This window comes from Megascapheus bottae, chromosome 6, assembly GCF_031878675.1.
Source record: "Megascapheus bottae isolate mThoBot1 chromosome 6, mThoBot2.hap1, whole genome shotgun sequence".
In the NCBI taxonomy this organism is placed as follows: Eukaryota; Metazoa; Chordata; class Mammalia; order Rodentia; family Geomyidae; genus Megascapheus; species Megascapheus bottae.
Genome location: NC_143514.1, coordinates 7,790,280 through 7,811,161, shown reverse-complemented (window position 1 = coordinate 7,811,161; position 20,882 = coordinate 7,790,280). Strand labels below are relative to the sequence as shown.

Sequence of the window (20,882 nt, the reverse complement as noted above, 5' to 3'; positions counted from 1 at the left end):
TGACCTACTAAATAATTGCTGCACTGAGGCCTCTGCCTCCCCAGGGGTCCTTCATCCAATATTCCCCTCTTAAAATCCTGCCCACTAGCCTAAAAGGGTATTATTATTACCCTGTGTCACCAGATAGACAGATAGACATAGAGAACACCCAGTTAAATCTGAATTTCAGGATAATGATTGTGTGTGTGTGTGTGTGTGTGTGTGTGCATGATTTAATTTTGTTTATTTGAAACTAAGGAAATGAACCCAGAACCTTATATGCATGCTAGGCAAGCACCCTACCACTAAGCCATATTCCCAGTTCCCCCCCCCCCCCCCGCCGACACTTTTTTCTTTTCTTTCTTTCTTTTTCGGGCAGTGCTGAGCACTGTCCCTGGACTTTTCTCAAGGCTAGAGCTTTACCACTTGAGTTACAGCACCACTTCCAGCTTTTTTCTACGTATGTGGTACTGAGGAATCGAACCCGGGTCTTCGTGCATGCTAGGCAAGCACCCTACCACCCAAACTCCTGGCCCACTTTTTCAACTTTCTAAGACCAACATGATAAAATTACCAGTAGATGGAAGCCATCACAAATTACCTCTCCACGTTGCTTTAATAATGATGCTGATGGTCAGGTGTAAGTGGCTCACACCTGTAATCCTAGTTACTCAAGAGGCTGAGATCTGAGGATCAAAGTTCAAAGCCAGCCTGAGCAGGAAAGTCTGTGAGACTCTTAAATATCCCCAGTTAGCCATCAGAAAGCCAAATATAGAGCTGTGTCACAAATGGTAGAGCACAAGCCTTGAGCAAATAATTCCATATGAAAATGGGAGGCCCCAAGTTCAAGCTCCAGCAGTGGCATATAAGAAAGAAAGAAGAGTCTCATGGAATTTAGTGCCCGGGCTGGCTTTGAACCTCAATCCTCAGATCTCAGCCTCCTGAGTAACTAGGATTACAGGTGTGAGCCTCATTCTCCCTCTTTCTAAAAGTGAGAAATCAGGTGGAGTTTTACATTATTATTTCTAAAAGACACAAACTGAAGTTCCTGGGTGGGGGTATTGCGGGGGAGTCTCAGAATAGCTTCACTGCTAGCTAATTATGAACTTGTCTGAACAACTAGTGGAATCCATCTAGACCCTAAAAGCGGCAGGGGACCTCGCCCCATTCACGACTGTCCCTGGAAACAGGGGTCCCAGAGGCTCTGTGACGCTGTCTTCTTCTCTCTTCAAGATGAACTATACTGTGAGCGCAGGGCTGGTGGTGGGTATCTTCGTTGCATTTCAGAAGAAGGCCTACACGTCTCCCCAAAACCTTCTGGCCCTCGTTGCACTGCTCATGCTGTATGGGTAAGTCACTTGGGCCACTACTTAATGCCATCAAAGGAAGAGATGCCCAAAAGCCATCACAGGAGAGCGTGGTGCCTTCTGATGGGAACCTGGGCCTTCCTGTGGTGATTGCTTTTGCACACATTTCATTTCTATTCAGGGCAAAATTGAGCTGCTAATTAGGAATTTGTCTGTCTTCTACTCCACCACCACTGAAAGAGTTTCTGAGGTCTGGGCCCTTCAGAGACACTGGGAGAAACTCCATTTGTCTGAATCTTCTATGACCATTCAAGACTACGGTCTTGATCAAGGTCTGGAAATCTTTCACTCTCCAGTTCCTCTCTAGCTCTGATTCTGTTTCAACCGTGGTCAATTTGCCCATCACAATCTCCATCTGTACTGGCCTGTTGGGAACCACCAGAGTGGCCTTATCCTGCCAAAGCCCAGAGAAGTGCAAAGAAGACTGGACTCTGGAGATGGTTTTGCAGGGGGGGGGTTCAGGGGGCCCACAGTTGACTTCCCAAAGTCCCATTCAGGGTATTTACTGAATATTAAGCAGGGAAATTTCTTTCTAGTTACCCTTACAGACAGATGAGAACATATGGGGGGGAGGGTTCCTTCTCTTGCCCTTAGGGCAGAAAGTCTCTGTAATGCGCATAGGCCACTCCCAGTTTCCTGAAAGTTAGAGAAGGGCTTTTCATTTCTCCTAGACCTTACACAGGCCCCAACACTGGCCAAGAGTTAAACACCCTAGGAGACTCCAGCCAGAAAGCAGCTTCTGAGCTAGGCTGGAGGACCACAGGGGGATTAAGTCCAGCATGGCAGAACAAAGCCAGCAACTTTATCCCAGTTCCGCCGCTTGCTGCAGGCTTAGCTATGGATGAGTAATTCACTTCACTAACCCTCAGTTTACTCATCTGTAAAACATGGAAATGATAAGGGCCAGGAACCTAACCTAGTGGTAGATGCTCACCTAGCATGCACGTAGATCTGGGTTCAATTCCTTGGTACCACATCTTCAGAAAAATCCAGAAATGACACTGTGGCTCAAGTGGCACAGCACTAGCCTTGAGCAAAAAGTATCCAAGGACAGTGCCCAGGCCCTCAGTTCAAGCTCCAGGACTGGGAAAAAAAAAGAAGAAAAAGAGACATAGAACCCAAGGGATATAATACCTTTTTGCTCCCGGACTGCCAGTTCCAACATATTGTCTCTACATGAGGGGGAAATGCATTATATCCAGAGGGTTGACTGATGGACTTGAACGTGGAACCTTCCCCCTGAGTGATGTCATCTCACACAGATGGGCAGTTATTCCCATGATGTACCCAGCATCCTTCCTGTTCGATGTCCCCAGCACAGCTTATGTGGCTTTGTCTTGTGCTAACCTGTTCATCGGCATCAACAGCAGTGCCATCACCTTCATCCTGGAATTGTTTGAGAATAATCAGGTGAGTATGGCTTCCTCGGCCTTTGAGTCATACGATGCTGGAGAGTATGGACTAGTTGAGCAGGGCCTGGGAAAGCATTGTTTATGGCATGTTCACTATACAGATGTACATAGCTCCCTCCATCCTTCTCCTCTTCCTTCCTTTTGTCTTTTCTCACTGATTTATGTGCTTAGCAAAAGTGCTCGGTATGTTAAGGGTTTTTAAACCTATGAGATAGAAATGACTTCCCACCAACTTAACTTGTGTGTATGTGTGTGTGTATGCACACACACGTTCACCAGTTCTGGGACTTGAACTTAGGGCGTGACATTATCCCTGAGCTTTTGTGTTCAAGGCTAGCACTCTACTACTTGAACCACAGCTCCACTTCTGGATTTTTGGTGATTAATTGGAGTTGAGAGTCTCATGGACTTTTCTTCTTGGGTAGGCTTTGAACTGAAATCCTCAGATCTCGGCATCCTGAGTGGCTAGGATTATAGGTGTGAACCACTGACACCTAGAGGACTCAACTTTTTTATTTTCTTATTCCTTCAAGGAGGTTTCCTTTTAGGTGTTTTACACACACATACACATACATACATACACACACACAACTCAACACATTCAAGTGATTTCAAAATATACAATGAATACAAAGTTATAATAATGAGGTTGGGAGTTTGGCCTAGTGGTAGAGTAGCTCATTTAACATGCATAAAGACCCAGGTTTGATTCCTCGGCACCACATATATAAAAAAGCTGGAAATGGTGCTGTGACTCAAGTGGTAGAGCCCTAGCTTTGAGAAAACCCAAGTACTTTGCTCAGGCCTTGAGTTGAAGCCCCAGGCCTGGCCAAAAAAAAAGTATAATAATGAAAATTCTTCCAACCCCTATTTCTGATTCACCCAATTCTCTTCTCCATAGACAACTTTATTTAAGTTTTCATATGTTCTGGAGACATGTAAACAAATTCATAAAATATCATTTCTTCCACATTTTTTAAAAGAATATTACATTGACCATTAGCTCTGATTGTTGCCACTAGGCCACATTTCTGACCTCCTCTACATTTTTTTTGCCAGTCCTAGGGCTTGAACTCAGAGCCTGAGTGCTGTCCTTGGGCTTTCTCAAGGTTAGAGCTCTACCACTTGAGCCATAGCACCATTTCCAGCTTTTTTCTATGTATGTAGTACCGAGGAATCGAACCTGGGTCTTTGTGCATGCTGGGCAAGCACTCTACCCCTAGGCCAAACTCCCAGCCCCCTTCACATTTTTATACAAATCACACTAATATATACTGTCCTGCACCCAAGTAAACTCTACAGAAAGGATTGGAAAACCATGGTGACTCATATAGCTGACTCAGCTATATGAGCTATAAGGTCCACTGACTTCTTGACCAGAGAGAGAGGGAGAAAGAGTCAAACCAAAGGGCAGTGTCTTCAGAGCCGTAACCACAGAAGCCTCAGCTTCTGTGTGAGTTCTGCCAGGCTGTCCTCACAGTATCCTGGCACACCTATATGCCTGAATTCCAAGTGTGTTGCCGGCCTTTTCTTCCCTCACTGGCCAGCCCGTCTTCACAAAGCAGAGCTGTGCTGAAGCCCAGTTCATAGCAGCCACACCCATCGATTCCTAGTTAGTCTTTCTGTGGCTACCAAGCAAGAGATGAAGCCCATCAGCCCCACGAGTGTGAAAAATATGGCCCTCCAGGGTCAGCGCAGCTCGTGGATGATCACAAGTCCACAGCCCGCTCACTCAGACTTCAGAGAACGTGTTACTTCAGAATAATTCCATGGCAAGCTGAAGGCCAGTCAAGACATTCTCTTCCTGCAGCCACATCAGCCATTTACTGAGCATGCTCCTTCACATAAAGCCATCACGTCAGATTAGCAAACTGACGTAAGCCACAGAATATGCTGTGAAAGACTTCATGCATGTCAAGGGAGTAAGGGGAATAAAGGGCCAGGGAGCTGGGTGCCAGGGGTTAAGGAGAATCTTCCACCTTGAATTTGGCCTGGACATTTTAGTCCAGGTACTAAATAACAAAGAACCTACTGTAAGCTAACAATTGTGCAGGGTATTTAGGAAAACACAAAAGCAATCGGGACCTCATACGTGCCTTGCAGGGGATCACTGATGAGTGAAGAGAGCAGGCAGATTAATGTGAATGTGGTGTCATAAAATAGAAATGGGGAATTTTCCATGGGAATCTGAGAAGGCTTAAAAGAAAAAGGGCCACATGAGCAAGTTCTCTAAACAAGGGCAAGCTTCTGGCAGTGAGCAGCAGGAAAATACACATGCTTTTCTTCTGAGAAAACTAGCTACTAGATAATAAAAATTCAGAGGCTGAGAGACATAGGAGCATGGAGCAATCTGGGAAGAATGGGGAAGGGTAGGCTGAAGGAAGAAGAAACCTGAGCAAAGGAGTGCTAATTGAGAGGTAAGTGGCTGTGAGGTAGGGATCATCATATGGAGTAGGCAACCCAGGCCCACCAGAGCTTGGCTAGCCTCACCCCTTCCACAGCTCTTCTCCTAGGCACACTCCCTGTGCTTTGTGCCTGGCCCCATCCCGGCAGCTGCTGAGGCCCTTGGTACCAACAGCCTTAGAGGGCTCTGTGCGATGGTGCAGGGAGTCTACAAGACAGCCATGGCTCTTCCACAGATTACTGCCACTGCTTTGCAAGTGTTTAAGGGTTAAGGAAAGCAATGTATATCTTCTTCACAGTGTCCACACAGTACTAGGCACAGTGAATGTGAAAAAGTGCTGCCTGGCACTCTTCACGAGAAACCTATGGGGAGGCTTGGTCACTGACTCGTTACGCCCTGAGAACTTGCCTGGCCTAGTTCTGGCACTTTCTGAATTCCCTGTCAACCCTTCTGCCCCCTGCTTGATTCAAGTCCTCCTGTGGCCAGCCTCCTTGCGGGGACATCTCTGTCTGCAGCCACCCACTCCCGTCAGGCCTGCACTGTGTGGGTGCCCAAACCCCCCTGCTCAGAAGAGCACAGAGAGCCTCCGTCCCCACTTCTGACAGCCATGCTTCTCTGTTTCAGACACTGCTCAGGTTCAACACCATGCTGAGGAAGCTGCTCATTATCTTCCCCCACTTCTGCCTGGGCCGGGGCCTCATTGACCTGGCACTGAGCCAGGCTGTGACAGAGGTCTATGCTAGGTTTGGTGAGTGACCTTGGAGACCCACAGGCTAGGAAGGTGCTAGCAAGGTGTCTGTGGCAGGCCTGCAGCTTGGGCTGGGCCAGGAGGGCATCTAGATATGGGGCTGCCATGGCGCTGCCACCAGAAAGGAATTAGATCTTGGTGGTCCTGTGAAGCCCAGGGGTGTGGGGCAGGCTCCCCCCCCCCCATTCTGACTTAAGGATGCAAGATGCAACTTGTGTTTGGATCTTATTTCATCCTTTGCTCACATCTGCTTCAGCTGGCCTAGGGTTGTAGCCAGGTCTTCAGAGTGAGCCGGGGAGACTTAATTCCTGCCTCCATCTGCAGGAGAGGAGCACATCTCCAATCCGTTCCAGTGGAATCTGATTGGGAAGAACCTGGTTGCCATGGCAGTGGAAGGGGTGGCCTACTTCCTCCTGACCCTCCTCATCCAGCGCCACTTCTTTCTCACCCGATGGTATGGCTTCCCACATCCAAGGGTGACCCATCGTCTCTTTCCTCCGAAGCCCCATTGGATCACGGATCCTATATTCTCAAGGCCTGAACGTGTTCTGCACTTTATAGGGAGAAATGGTTTATAAAATCTGCATGCTAAGCCAGGGGCCTGTGGCTCATACCTGTAATCCTAGCCATTCACGAAGCTGAGATCTAAGGATCACAGTTCAAAGTCAGTCCAGGCAGAAAAGTAAGGAAGACTCTTATCTCTAATTAATCTTTAAAAAGCTACAAGTGGAGTTGTGGTTTAAGTGGTGGAGAACTAGCTTTGTCAAACAAGCTAAACAATTTAAAGGGCTCAGGGACAGCACCCTAGCCCTGAGTTCAAGCCCCAGGACTGGAAGAAAAGAAAAAAGAAAAGAAAAGGAATACATGCTAGATTTAGGGGAATTCTCAAATTATAATTATTCCAGTGGTATTGTTCCAATTTCCCATTTAATTCCATATGCTCATTTCATTGTTTTGTTGTTTTCTTCTCGTGCTTTGTTTTTTGTCTTTTGTGTATTTGTGAGGTAACCAAAGCTTGAACTTTTGTGCTTTTGCTCAGCTTTCTTGCTCACAGCTGGCACTCTATCCTTTGAGCTGCACCTCCAGCACAGCCCTTTGTGGGTTAATTACAATGGAATCTTGAAGACTTTTCCTCCCTGACTTCCTTCAGATCAGTATCTTTCTGGTCTCTGCCCCAGGTTGCTAGGATCACAGGCTCGAGTCCAGGGGCACCTGGCTTATACACTCGTTTTAAATTGGATGATAGGATTGAAAGAAGCAAAAGTATTTAGGAACTGGTTAATATACCCATGAGAAAAGAGACAAATCAGGCCCCATTGCTAATTAGCTTTGAGTAGAGGAAAGAAAGGGGAAGAGGATGGAAGGGTTTCTTGGCCTGCAGGTAGGCAACATAGAGGGTGAGACTGGTGCACGGGATGGAATTCAGGGCAGCTGGGCAGGTGATGAGTGTGGAGGGAAAAGTACAGCTGGGTCATTATGTCATGGTCCCTTGTCTTAGTGACTTTGGACTCAAGCCTGAGACCCACATGGAACCCCTAGGGCATTTGAATCTAGAGTTTGATAGGACCTTACCAAGACTGGACTTAGGGAAATCAGATAGGAGCTGGGTTGATATGCAGGCAAGATACAATTGTGGCCTGCACAGGGATGGGTGCATCAGGAGGGAGAGAAAGTTTGATTGGCTGGGCATGGTGGCTCACGCCTGTAATCCTAGCTACTCAACAGGCTGAGATCTGAGGATCAGGGTTCAAAGCCAGTCCGGGCACTAAAGTTAGTGAGACTCTTATCTCCAATTAACCACTAGAAAACCAGAAGTGGTGCTGAGACTCAAGGTGTAGGGTGGTAGTCTTGAGCTGAAAAGCTCAGGGACAGTGCTCAGGCCCAGATTCCAAGCCCGACAACTGACAAAAGAAAAGATTGGATTGGATAAATAGTGAGAAGTATGTTAGGCAAGGCTTTGTGATGGACTGCAAGTGGCCAGCGAAGGAGGAAAGGAGGATTAGAGCAGAGAAAAGACTATGTTTAAGGATATAGAGGACAGGAAGAAGAGACCATGCCACTGCTGGGAGATAGAATGGTCAAGTATACAGATGGGAAGTTGGGGTCTTTTTACAGGGCACTAAGATTCTGAGGCTGTAGCTTACAGCTGACAGAGGACCCCGGAATGTTTAGGGGTATGAGGAGACAGACAACAGCAGTTTTGAAGAGGTTGGATTGGCTGGGTGGGTTGGAGAGTGGTAACTCTGTACTAAGCACTGAGTGGAGTTCACCATCACACAACCCTATGAGAAAGACACTCCTCATGCAAAGGAAGGAGATGAGATTTGGAAAGACCCAGGGCCTTATCCAAGGTCATGGCTACGGAGGGAAGACTGGAGTCCTGGGCTACCTCAGGAGTGAGCAAGGCCTTGGCCTTTTTCACAGAGCCCCCTATAATTCCTTTGGGGAACTGAAGCCTTAAAAGTCCAAGGAGGAAACAGAAGTGAGGGAATGGAAGACAGGATAAAGAAAAATGACGGCACCAGCCAGGTGCCAATAGCTCACCTTGCAATCCTTACATCCTTGCTCAAGAGGCTGAGATGTGGAAAATCGTAGTTCAAAGCAGTCCTAGTAGAAAAGTCCATGCCCAAAACAACCAGCAAAAAAGCTAGGCTGGAGGCATGGCTTAAGTGCTAGAGCACCCGCTGAGTAAGTAATCCAGCTGAGCAAACACAAAGCCCCAAGTTCAAATCCTAGAGCCAAGAAATAAGGAAAAGAAAGACAAGGACAGTGCCAAGGATTCTGAACACCTACCCGATTCCTTTCCTGTCTCTTTTCCTCCCTCTAGGATTGCCAAACCCACCAAGGAGCCCGTTACTGATGAAGATGATGATGTGGCCGAAGAGAGACAACGAATTATTAGTGGGGGAAATACAAGTGATATTTTAAGATTAAATGAACTAACCAAGGTAAGGGAAGGAGAGGGCGTGTGAGTTTGGAAGTGCTCGTTGGTTTCCACAGAGGGCACAATATTGATTGTCCTATTCCTGTGGAGTAGTCTTGCATCAAGTCTGCATTCCTAATTTACATGACATCAACATCTCCAGATTGTAAGGGCATCTGGTCTCCATGCATCACCCCTGCTATCTGCAGCTGACCTCCAGAACCACTGTGGACCTGCATTGTGTGGGTCCTTTCCAACTGCTCCTCTCTGAATGCCATGCAAACCTAGGTACCCAGGGGCAGTGCCTCATGCCTATAATCCCAACTACTTGGGTGATGGCAATTGGGAAAATTATGGTTCAAGGACACCTAAGACAAAAACAAAAACAAGTTACCAAGACCTCATCTCAACCAATAAGCTGGGCATGGTGGCACAAGCCTCCATCCTAGCCACATAGCAGACTTAAATGGAAGGATCAGGCAAAAGCATGAGACCCCACCAGAAACAGAACAAAAGCATGTAACTCATATGGAAGAGTTCTTGCCTAGGAAGTGTCAGACACAGAGTTCAAACTCCACTACTGGAAGAAAAAGAAAAAAAAAACGTTTTCCTTTGCTCTCAGCTTCCTCTCCTTGCTCTAACCCTGCCTCTGTCCTTAGCCTGTCTTCTCTGATTTCATAGGTGTATTCAGGCTCTACCAGGCCAGCAGTAGACAGGCTGTGTGTTGGAATCCACCCTGGAGAAGTGAGTACCCTGTAAGCAAGCAAGAAAGGATTTCCAAAAACCAGCTACTAGCCACCACTGTTCTCCCATCATGACATGGGGATATAATATAAATACATGAAAAAAGTAACACTAGGTAAAATTCATTTTAATAATATTTTGTTACCCAATATATGTCAAATAGCATCATTTCAATGCATAAATAGAAAACATTATTTATTAGAGTCTTTTTCAGTCTTTTTGTTTTCATTCTAAGTTTTCCACATGCAGCATGGGGCCCATGCTGGCTGAAACTAGATGTTTCGTGTATGTGACCAGCCATGAATAGTGGCCTTGGAATGACGGCCCAGGTCTGGAAGGCCTCTGCCAGCTCATCCCTAGGCCTGAGGACAGCTGTTTCCTCCTAGTGCTTTGGTCTACTGGGAGTGAATGGCGCTGGCAAGACCACCACATTCAGGATGCTTACTGGAGACACCACAGTGACCTCTGGTGATGCCACGGTGGCAGGCAAAAGGTGAGTGCCCTGCCCTTCCCTGTCTCAAGCTGTCTCTTACATACAGGTCCTGACCCAGGAAAAGGGACCCTCAGACCCTAAGTTAGGGGGACTTGGAAAGATCCATGCCAAGAATTGAGCCTCCCTGAAAGAGAGAAAAACAAAAGAACAAACGAAAACTAGAAGACATAGGCCGAGCCTGGTAGCATATGCCTGTATTCCCAGCATTTGGGAGGCAGAGGCAGGAGAATTATGAGTTTGAGGACAGCCTAGATTACATAGTGAAACCCGATCTCAAAGCAAAACAAAAAACTAAAATAAATCAATCAACAAATAAGACATAAACCCACTGGAAAACAGAACTCAACTGTGTTAAACAAGTGCAGTGTAGGCATGGTGGCTCACCCCGGTAATAAAAAAAATTTAAAAAATTTTAAAAGCATCAGTCATGTTCTTTTTTTGATCTGCATTTTAATTAACTTATTAAATAGAAAACATTTTAACATTACCAAAAACATTCATATACCATACTCATGAGTTTTCTTACAAATGGACCATTAGTGTTAGGCACCAACATTTTCAATTTTTTTTTTTTTGCTTTTTTTTTTGTGGGTCCTGGTCTTGAACTTGGCCTAGGTGTTGTCCCTGAGCTCTTCAGTTCACTTCCCATTTTCTAGAGGTTAACTGGATTAAGTCTTAGGTCCTTTTGTGCCTGGGCTGGCTTTGAACCTTGTCCTTAGATCTCCACATGTCACAGGCATCTCTAAATCAGAAAGAGAAAGAGAAGAGGAAGCCTCTCCGCCTTCTAACTGCTGTTTCTTCTTGCAGCATCTTAACTGATATTTCAGAAGTCCATCAAAAGATGGGCTACTGTCCTCAGTTTGATGCAATTGATGACCTGCTCACAGGCCGAGAACATCTTTACCTTTATGCCCGGCTCCGGGGTGTACCAGCAGAAGAAATTGAGAGGGTAAAGTATGCTTTGTTGTGGTTATAGAAAAAGTTTGGCAAGCTGGGTCTGGTGGCTCACACTTATAATCCTAGCTACTCAGGAGGCTGAGATCTGAGGATCCTGGTTCAAAGCCAGCCCAGGCACTAAAGACCATGAGACTCTCCAATTAACCACTAGAAAACTGGAAGTGGCCCTGTGGTTCAAGGGAGGTAGGATGGTACTCTTGAGCTGAAGAGCTCAGGGACAATGCCCAAGCCCAGAGTTCAAGTCCCATGACCAACCAAAAAAAAAAAAAGGAAAGAAAGAAAGAAAGAAAAGGAAGTTTGGTATAGCAGAGCCAGGCACCAGTGATTCACATCTGTAATCCTAGCTATTCAAGAGGCTGTTTCAAAGTCAGCTTAGGGAGACAAATCTAAAAATTTTTTATCTCCATTTAACCAGCACAAAGCCAATAGTGGAGGCGTGGCTCAAGTGGTAGAACACCAGCCTTGAGTGAAAAAACTAGGCAAGGGCCTGAGTTCAAACCCCATTAGAACACACACACACACACACACACACACACACACACACACACACACACACACACTAGAGGAGCTTGGTAAGCCTTTTCTATAGAGTGCATTTTCTGGAGCAATCCATCCATTCTCACAACACATTCCTACTGGGTGCCATGTACTACCTGGAAGTTAGGACAGAGCACTGAACACCAGAGCCTAACAATCCCTGCCTTGTCTCTAGCAAGATCATGAATGTGTTTATCCTGTAAGACAGCTATCACACGTGTGGGAATTTACGCTGCCAGATGCACATGCCACAGTATAAAATGTCTATGCAAAAGGTCACATGTAGAATTTTTCACTGTGAAATGTTGAATTTTATCTAAACATTTAAGCAGAGTCGATTGATTAAATAATCTGAGGTATTTATACAACAAGATCTTATTGGGCTACATAGAAAATAAAAAGATCCAGGAAGATCTCTGTGAATGATATGGATTACTCCCAATATTAAATGAAAACACAAAATGCAAAAGAGAACACATAGAATGTTATTTTTATGTAAGAAAGAAAAAATAAGAAGGCTTATACATAGCTGCTTTCCTTTATAAACAGAATGAACGAAAGATAAACCAGGGCTGGGAGTTTGGCATAATAGTAGAGTGCTTGTCTAGCATGCATGAAGACCCAGGTTTGATTCTTCAGTACCACATACATAGAAAAAAGCTGGAATGGTGCTAAGGCTCAAGTGGTAGAGCTCTAGCCTTGAGAAAACCCAAAAACAATGCTCAGGTCCTGAGCTCAAGCCTGGGATTGGCAAAAAATAAATAAATAAACCAGAAAACAATAGATTTGGTGATAAATAAGAGGAAATCAGAGTAAAAGGAAGATAGGAAGACATCTTTTGTAGAGTTTTGACCTTCGGAAGCATGTTAACCTTCTACATATTCAAAACCAAAACTAGGCTAGGAGCCAGTGGTTCACACCCTTAATCCTAGATACTCAGAAGGCTGAGATCTGAGGATCACAGTTCAAATCGAGCCTGGGTAGGAAAGTCCATGAGCCACCTATCTCCAGTTAACCAGCAAAAAGCCAGCAGTGGAACTGTGACTCAAGTGAAAGAGTGCTGAGCACAAAAGCTCAGGACAGCACCCTGGGCCTGAGTTTAAGCCCCAGGATTGGCACACAAAGAAATAAAAAACTAAACTAAATCAATAAAAATGAAAAGGAAGTACTGATAGTCCTGGCTACTTGGAGGAAGAGCTGGCTTGAAGCTAAGCTGGGCAAAATAAATAAATTAGAAAGTTTGCAAGCCTCCATCTCAACCAATGGCTGGGTACAGTGGTGCATGCCTGCCATCCTCAGACACAGAGGAAGTGCAATGGTTTGGCACCACAGCATGTACCTGTCATCGAAGCAATCTGCTAAAACACAAACAGGATTGCAGTCCAGGCCAGCCAGAAACTAATCTGAGACCCTATCCTGAAAATAACGAGGGCAAGAATGAGCTGGTTCCTACCAGGTGCTCTGTAAGTATGCGTTAGATGCTCAAGACTACAGGCGTGACTCTATTGAGGGGTAGAACCCTCCACCATCTTCTCAAGGACATTCAAGGGCTCTTCCTTTTCCATGCTTAGTCACAGTCCAGAACATAGTGAGGAACTGCTACCTCTGTTTTGGTAAGGCTGAAAGCCATTTCCCAGGGTGGGGCTGCATCTGATGGGCCAGCTTAGTTTGGGCTTGGGGAGTGAGGGGAGAGCCCGCAGCCTTGGACAGGAGAGGTGTGGAATGTTCACAAACTGAGACTTCTTTCTTTTTGCTAGGTGGTGAACTGGAGTATTCAGAGCCTGGGGCTGTCTCTCTATGCAGACCGCCAGGCCGGCACATATAGTGGGGGCAATAAACGCAAACTCTCCACCGCCATAGCCCTCATCGGCTGCCCACCACTGGTGCTGCTGGTAAGACACAGGTCTGCAGGGTCAGGAACTTTAGAAAAGTCTGCCTTGCTTGGTGGCTCCATGGGACCTTGGTGTTTGGTACCAACGTGTGAGTTCCTGGAAAGTCTCTTGAGGGGCCACAAGCTCACACTGGGGAAGTTGTACTTGCTCTGATAAAAATGACTACTTCCAGCCAGGCACTGTGTCTTGTGCCTGTAATCCTAGCCACTAAGGAGGCTGAGATCTAAGGACTACGGTTCAAAGCCAGCCCAGACAGGGAAGTCCATGAGACTCTTACCTCCAATGAGCTACCAGAAAAGTGGAAATAGTGTGGTGGCTCAAAATGGTAGTGTTCTAGCTTTGAGCCAAAGAACTCCGGGACAGCATCTAGTCCGAGTTCAAGTTCTATGACTAACAACAACAACAACAACAAAAGAATTAATTTTAAAAACTACTGCTTCCTGACGAGATTAGAGCTGATCCAAAGTGGACAGGAGCCCTGACCTGGCTCAAATGCCTCATGACTCTTACCAGGGCTGGTCTTTTAGGCTCTTGCAATCTATCTTTTAGTACTTCTTTTATTTGTGCCAATACTGAGACTTGAACTTGGGACCTAGGAGCTGTCCCTTAGCTTTTTCACTCAAGGCTAGAGCACTATTCCACTTGAGGTATAGCTCCATTTAAAGTCAGCTAGGGCTGACTTTGAACTGTGGTTCTTAGATCTCAGTTTCTTGAGAGAAGGCATTAGGCTGTAGTCTGAGATTTATGAGACTCTGGATCACAGGCCCTTTGCAAACACACAATCTCCCTGCATGCCTCCACGCACATTTTGAAGGATAATTCTAGCATTGTCTTAATCAGTCCTCATCTATACACAGGCTGAAATGGGTCTTCCGGGTTCCTGGTGTCCCCTCACCTTGTCCTCTTCCACCTCTGCACCCTGCACCTGATATACCCCATCTTGTCCCGGGATCAACTGGCTGTGGGTGGACATGTCTACTCGTCCTTTGATTGCTGCGTGGAGGGAGTCGGCTAGGATGTAGTAACCAAGAAAGACCACCTTCAAGTCCACATCTTCCTGCCTTCTCTCCCGACCCCCAGGACGAGCCCACCACAGGGATGGATCCCCAGGCCCGCCGCCTGCTATGGAACACCATCGTGAGCATCATCAGAGAAGGGAGGGCTGTGGTCCTCACTTCCCACAGGCAAGAGATTGAGAGGATAGGGGAAGGCTGGTGGGAGTCTCCCCGAACCCCACTACCATCTCACCTCCTCTCTCTTGCCCCACAGCATGGAAGAATGTGAGGCACTGTGTACCCGGCTGGCCATCATGGTGAAGGGCACCTTTCAGTGTCTGGGCACCATTCAGCACCTCAAATACAAGTGAGCAGATGGAGGGGGCTGCCTTTTTGCTACCATGTTCTCTGTGGGTATAACCCTCTCCTCCCAGAGGCAGAGGCCACAGGCAGTGGGGCCTTGCTGCCCGAGGGCAAATGGAAAAACCATTGTGCTGTTAGAAAAGTCCTCTGGGTGGGGCTGTTCATCACTGTAGGCTGGATAGAGACAATGGGGAGAAGGTTCTGTTGGGATGTTTGCTCAGTCTGGCTGGGGTGATGGAAGGTCATCACCACTGAGTATCCTACTTATCTCAACCTATTGAGGACCTCTGGCCTCTTTCCTAAGTGCCACAACAAACACAGGGATGATTGCAAGAGCAAATGGCTTGAGAGCTTTTCTAGATATTCAGTGTGAATTTTTCTCTTTTTTTGGGGGGGGGAGGGAGTGGGTCATGAGGTTTAAACTCAGCCTGGGCGCTGTTTCTGAGCTCTTCAGCTCAAGGCTACTGCCCTACCCTTGAGACAAGCCCCATTCTGGTTTTCTAGAGGCTAATTGGAAATAAGAGTCTCAGGTCCTTTTTGTGCCGAGGCTGATTGAACCTTGATCGTCAGATCTCAGCCTCTTGAGTAGCTAGGATGACAGGCGTGAGCCACCACAGCTGCCCACTTCCCTTTTTCTAGAGGTTAATTGAAGAGTCTCAGATCCTTTTGTGCCCCAGGTTGACGTTGAACCTTGATCCTCAGATCTCAGCCTCCTGAGTAGCTAGGATTACAAATGTAAGCCATAGCAAAAATATTTTTTGTTTGTTTTGCTGGATCATGGGGCTTGAATTCTGGGCCTGGGCGTTGACCCTGAGCTCTTCAGCTCAAGGCTACTACTGCCCTACCCCTTGAGTCAGAGTGCCACTTCCAGTTTTCTAGTGGTTAAATGGAGATAACAATCTCATAGACTTTAGTGTCCCAGCTGGCTTTGAACCAGGATCCTCAGATCTCAGCCTCCTGAGAAGCTAGGATGAAAAATGTTTTATAAGACAAACCAATCGGGCAAAGTTCTTGAATAGGATTATGCCGGGGCCTCCCGGCAGCAAATTGGGGTTCCTGAAATAAGGGGCAGGGACTGGAAAAATTAGAAGAGAGACAAACACATCGGGTCCAGGAGGTCTGCAGCCCAAGCAAAAACTGCCGCCTCGTTTATTCTTAACACAAAGTTTTTATCCCCTCCCGAGACCAGGGCCCTCCCAGGTGTTACATCCAGATCGTTAATCAGGGAGCTGTTGAGGGTTACATTCATATGGTAAATCTCAGATCAATTGAACAGGAGAAGGCCAAAAAACAATAAGACAATCAAGCAATTATCTGATGCAAATCAAAGTACAGTTTGTTTCCACTCTTGCTCCCGACATATCCCCCGTCTTTATTTTAAAAGAAACACAAGTGCAATTTCTATTCTTTTCACTATCTCTAATATCTCATTATCCTGTCTCACTTTCCAAAAATGACTGGTCCCTTCATCTAAAGGGGATAGATGGGCGGAGATTCGGCTTCTGTGACTTCTTCAAGCTGACTCAGGGGCGTTGTCTCTGTGCTTGACCAGGGACCTTAAAAAGCCTAGCCTGTTTATTAGGGATTGCAAGGATTAGATATCAGGAATAATAATTTACTCCAAACTAGAGATCATATTTGACATTTAACAACTGCACAAACCATCTTTGGCTACAATAGTGTAGTTACATAGCACCCATTTGCAAAAGCCTTTTCTTGATTGTCTGGGGAACTAAATTTCTGCAACCTTAACAATGCTTCAGTTGTCAGATCTAAACAGATTAATAGAGACACAAGTCTCAGATCCACAAACTTTTCCTGAATTTGTGGCTGGTGTCAAAAATAAATAAATAAATAAATAAATAAATAAAAATTTTGCTCAATTAGGGCTTTAAACTATCCACTATCACAGAAGATTGACAAGTTCCTGCCCAGTTATGAAAGGCACGGGCATTAGTGAGGCATGCTTACAAACTATTCTATGACCTCCCGGCTCTGATTAATTTGATCGGCCAAGCACAAGTGACTAAGATCTGACACCATCTCTGCCATCCAAGCAGAGGCTTTCTGCGTCGTGTCCCAGTAGAGTTTCCCCACACAGGGATAAATGTCCCATTGGCAATTCACTTGCTTAGTTGCTGGACTTGAACTCAGGGCTTGGGCACTGTCCCTCAGCTCTCCAGCTCAAGGCTAGCACCCTGCCACTGTGAGTCCTGAGCTTGGTGCTTGAGTGCTGTTCCCCAGCTGTTCAGCTCAGAGCTAGCACTCTGCGGCTTCAAGCTCCAAAGCAACTCTGCCTTAATAGCACTCTGCTGCCAGATTAGACACCACAATCTCACAGGGACTTTGCTTTGCCCGGGGTTGGCTCAAAACTGCAGTTTTCAGATCAGTGAGTCCTACGAACGGCCATGTATCTCCAATAGAGCAACAAGGTGGTAGACACAGAAATAGTCTCTAAGCATGAGCTTACCTAGAACCTGGAAAAGGCCAAAGTTACATCTGAATAAGGATTGCTGTTCTTCTCCAATGGGCTAGCTGGAAGTTACAAGAGCAAGCTGAAATAGCAATTAAGCAATTACTTTGGTAGTCCTGATTTTCCTTTTCTCTCTTTCTTTAAACATATAAGACAACTTCACTTTCAAATATTGTTTAGAAACCCATTTCCAATGTTCTTAATAACTTTTACTGATACTGGCTTAAACAATTAACACCTTAGCCTTTATTTGCAATTGAAAAACCTTTAAGGGCACAAAGAGCTCCTGCCCTCAGGCCCCCTAGGGCCCAAGGCACTCCTCTTGCCTTTTAGAAAAAAGGGGCTCTTATGCAGTTTAGATTACTGTCTAAAACTCCAACGACAGTTTAAACTCAAATAACAGTTTTTCCCTAATGCAAGAACTATAGACATCAGTGCACCAAAAGTCCAAGTCTGGACTTAGTTTTCTTCCTTTTTTTTTTTTTTTTTTTTTTACATTCCTTTAAAATACTAATCACATTATCCACATTTTACCATCAGATTTCTAGTGTCAGTTTGCAAGAAAGGACAGGCAAAGTTTCTGACGTTAATGAACAATTTTACATTTAAATCTCTAATACATGTTTCCAAACTTTAACTTAAAGTAATAAATCCCAAATTCCCTAACACCTCTGAGCTGAACAGGATACAATGTTTACAATGTAAACAGCTGTATGCCCTGCAATAAAATGCAGATTTCAGGATCTAGAAAAATATTTACCAGTTTTTCTTTAAGACAACACAATAATTCTTTGAGACATTGTAAAACATCCAAACCTAATATTTTTCTTGAAGTTTTAAGCTTAGATTTACCCAATTGTCTTTGTGTTTAAGTATAAATTTATCCTTTTTTTTTTTTTTTTTTTTTCAGCATGCTGACAATTTAACCTTGAACATGTTCACTCACTCATTCACACACATTCATACTCAAAGATCATAAAGCGCGCAAAATTAATATCGGCCGTTCAATTTCCGGAAGTTTGTGTCAAGAGAGTTTTGCCAATTTTACTCTTACAGGTGAGAACCAGGTTCGAAACAAAACTTTTTGCAAGGCAGCTTAGCTGGAATTTATTTTTCCAGGGCTTGTTACAACTGCAGACATGGGGGAGCGGCCATGCTAGGCCCAGAAATGTTCAAATAAATAACAAGGATGTGTGCTTGAGTACGCACAGAAAAACCATAAGGACCCACACTTAGAAATGGTACCAATTTTAAAGACAAAAACTGGACAAAGAAAAATATGTAACATGAACAAGACAGAGAAGCGGAGACTTTTAAATAATCAGACATTGACATATAACAAGAAAATTGGACTCAATCAGATACACTTAACAGCTATTTTTAGATTTAGACATGTCTTGCTGGTGGGACTCTCAGGTATGCCTTGATATTGACAAGAAACTCAGAAGGGGAAGGGGGGTCAAGGCGTCCCTTGACCACCCAGGCCTCTATTTTAGGCCCACAGTGCACCCCTTTTTTTTAAAAAAAAATAAAATAAAATAAAATAGAATAAAAAAAAATAAAACAAAACACAGACATACAGGGGGTCGGCCGACTTCTACTTACCTCTGGAGGCCTTTGCTTTTCACCTGGGCATCTTTTACAAAAAAGGTTATTAAGAAGAGGGATGGTAAAGACAAAATAATGTCACATATTAAATTGTGTAGAGTCAATGAATATGTTAAAAGGTCCCTACATAATAGTAAAAGGAGGAGAAACACAGCTCATATGAATGTGTGGAACAAGTGGATCAGTAGCAGTCCCAATAGACATGCACAAATAACTCAGGTCCTTTCCACGTCGCAGGATGCACCACTGGAGGGTTGGGGGTGTAGGCCCAGTGAGTCGCTGCTTGGATGGCCACTGTCACTCTCCACGATCCGAACGCAGCGTTCAGGCAGCCAGCGGGCGTCATTTTCTCCTTGTGAAAAAACACATACATGCCCTCGACCCCAGGTTAGAACAGGATCGGGTCCATGCCAAGCACCAGTTAGGGGATCCTTCCACTTTACTAAGGCAAAAGCACGCTGCTCTCTTTTTTCCCAGAATCGCTGAGCAGCAGATAAATTATTTGAATCCAAATTCAAAAAATTTAAAACAAATAAAGCATGATTAAGTATATTCACAGGGGTAGCGGGATACGACTCCCCTTTCTGTATTTTAGCAATTTGATGTTTTAATAATCCATTAGCTCTCTCCACGATGCCTTGACCTTGAGGATTGTAAGGAATGCCTGTAATATGAGTGATATTATAGGAACGGCAGAAGGATTGAAATGCTCGGCTTGCATAGCCAGGGCCATTATCTGTTTTTATTTGCGAGGGAATCCCCATCACAGCAAAGCATCGAATGCAGTGAGAAATACAATGTTTAGTGGCTTCCCCAGCAAGGGGGGTGGCCAAGATAAAATTAGAATAAGTATCTACAGTAACATGAACATATTTTAATCGGCCAAATGATGGAACATGCGTGACATCCATCTGCCAAATGTGATTAGAAAGCAGTCCTCGTGGATTTATACCTAAATGGGGGGCTGGTGAAAAAGGGACACAGTTGGAGCAAGTCTTAACTATTTGTCTCGCTGCTTCCCTAGATAATTTGAACTGTCGGCGCAAGGCTCGACTGTTTTGATGGTGGATGGCATGTGACTGCTTAGCAAGTTCAACCTGAGTTAAGTAAACTCTGGTGGCAGAGTCAGTGACCGCATTGCCTTCACTTAAAGGGCCAGGAAGATTAGTGTGAGCTCGAACAAAGCCAAAAAAACAGGGGTGGTTGCGAGAACAAAGCAAAGTTTGTATTTGGCGAAATTGGGTCTGAATATTGGAATTAGTAGTTCCAATAAAGGGAACAGTTTCTATGACTTGAAGAGCATGAATTACATATTGACTGTCTGAGTATAAGTTAAAGGGCTCGTCTTGTAACAGGACGAGTGCCTGTAAAACAGCCTCTAACTCCACCTCTTGGGCGGAGGAAAAACCTGTAACCCAAGATTGAGTTTTCCCATTAATGGTCAAAGCAGCCGTTCCATTTGAGGATCCATCTGTAAATACCAAAGCGGCAGAAGATAAAGGCGAGGCCTGTACTATGGAAGGAAATAGAAACGTATGACACGCAGCAAATTGGAGAAGTTTGTTAGATGGGTAGTGATGCAAAATTTTTCCCGTATAATTGGCCCAAGCAATGGCCCAAGGATCGCAATGGGCGAATAGCCAATCTTGTTGTTGTAAATTATATGGGACACAGATAAAATGAGGTTCCTGACCTAAATATTTACGGGAATCCACTCGGCACATGTGTATCAGATTAGCTACCAATTCGTAGTAGGGGGTCAGCACTTTGCCGGGTGTTGATGGTAGATAAAGCCATAAAAGTGGGCCATCCTGCCACAATACAGCAGTTGGGGAGTGAGAAGTAGCTAAAATGTAAACTCCCCAGGGTTTAGAATAGTCACAATAGGTCATTTGTTGCTGGGAAATTGCCTTTTCTACAATTTGGATGGCCCTCCTGGCGTCAGGATTTAATTCGCGCAAGGATGTAGGGTTGGTATCTCCTTTTA

The 20,882-nt window shown here is 45.1% G+C and overlaps 1 protein-coding gene across 1 annotated transcript in view; it reads left to right on the top strand.

The window, feature by feature from the left end:
* Window positions 1–20,882, top strand: part of Abca4 (ATP binding cassette subfamily A member 4) — a 100,635-nt gene that overhangs the window by 62,424 nt on the left and 17,329 nt on the right. The window contains exons 28-38 of the mRNA XM_090334226.1: window positions 1,213–1,328; window positions 2,609–2,756; window positions 5,787–5,910; window positions 6,235–6,364; window positions 8,738–8,858; window positions 9,515–9,577; window positions 9,964–10,070; window positions 10,878–11,019; window positions 13,322–13,456; window positions 14,537–14,640; window positions 14,726–14,818. Coding sequence (XP_090190352.1) covers window positions 1,213–1,328; window positions 2,609–2,756; window positions 5,787–5,910; window positions 6,235–6,364; window positions 8,738–8,858; window positions 9,515–9,577; window positions 9,964–10,070; window positions 10,878–11,019; window positions 13,322–13,456; window positions 14,537–14,640; window positions 14,726–14,818 — 1,283 coding nt within the window. The remainder of the gene's footprint in view (window positions 1–1,212; window positions 1,329–2,608; window positions 2,757–5,786; window positions 5,911–6,234; window positions 6,365–8,737; window positions 8,859–9,514; window positions 9,578–9,963; window positions 10,071–10,877; window positions 11,020–13,321; window positions 13,457–14,536; window positions 14,641–14,725; window positions 14,819–20,882) is intronic.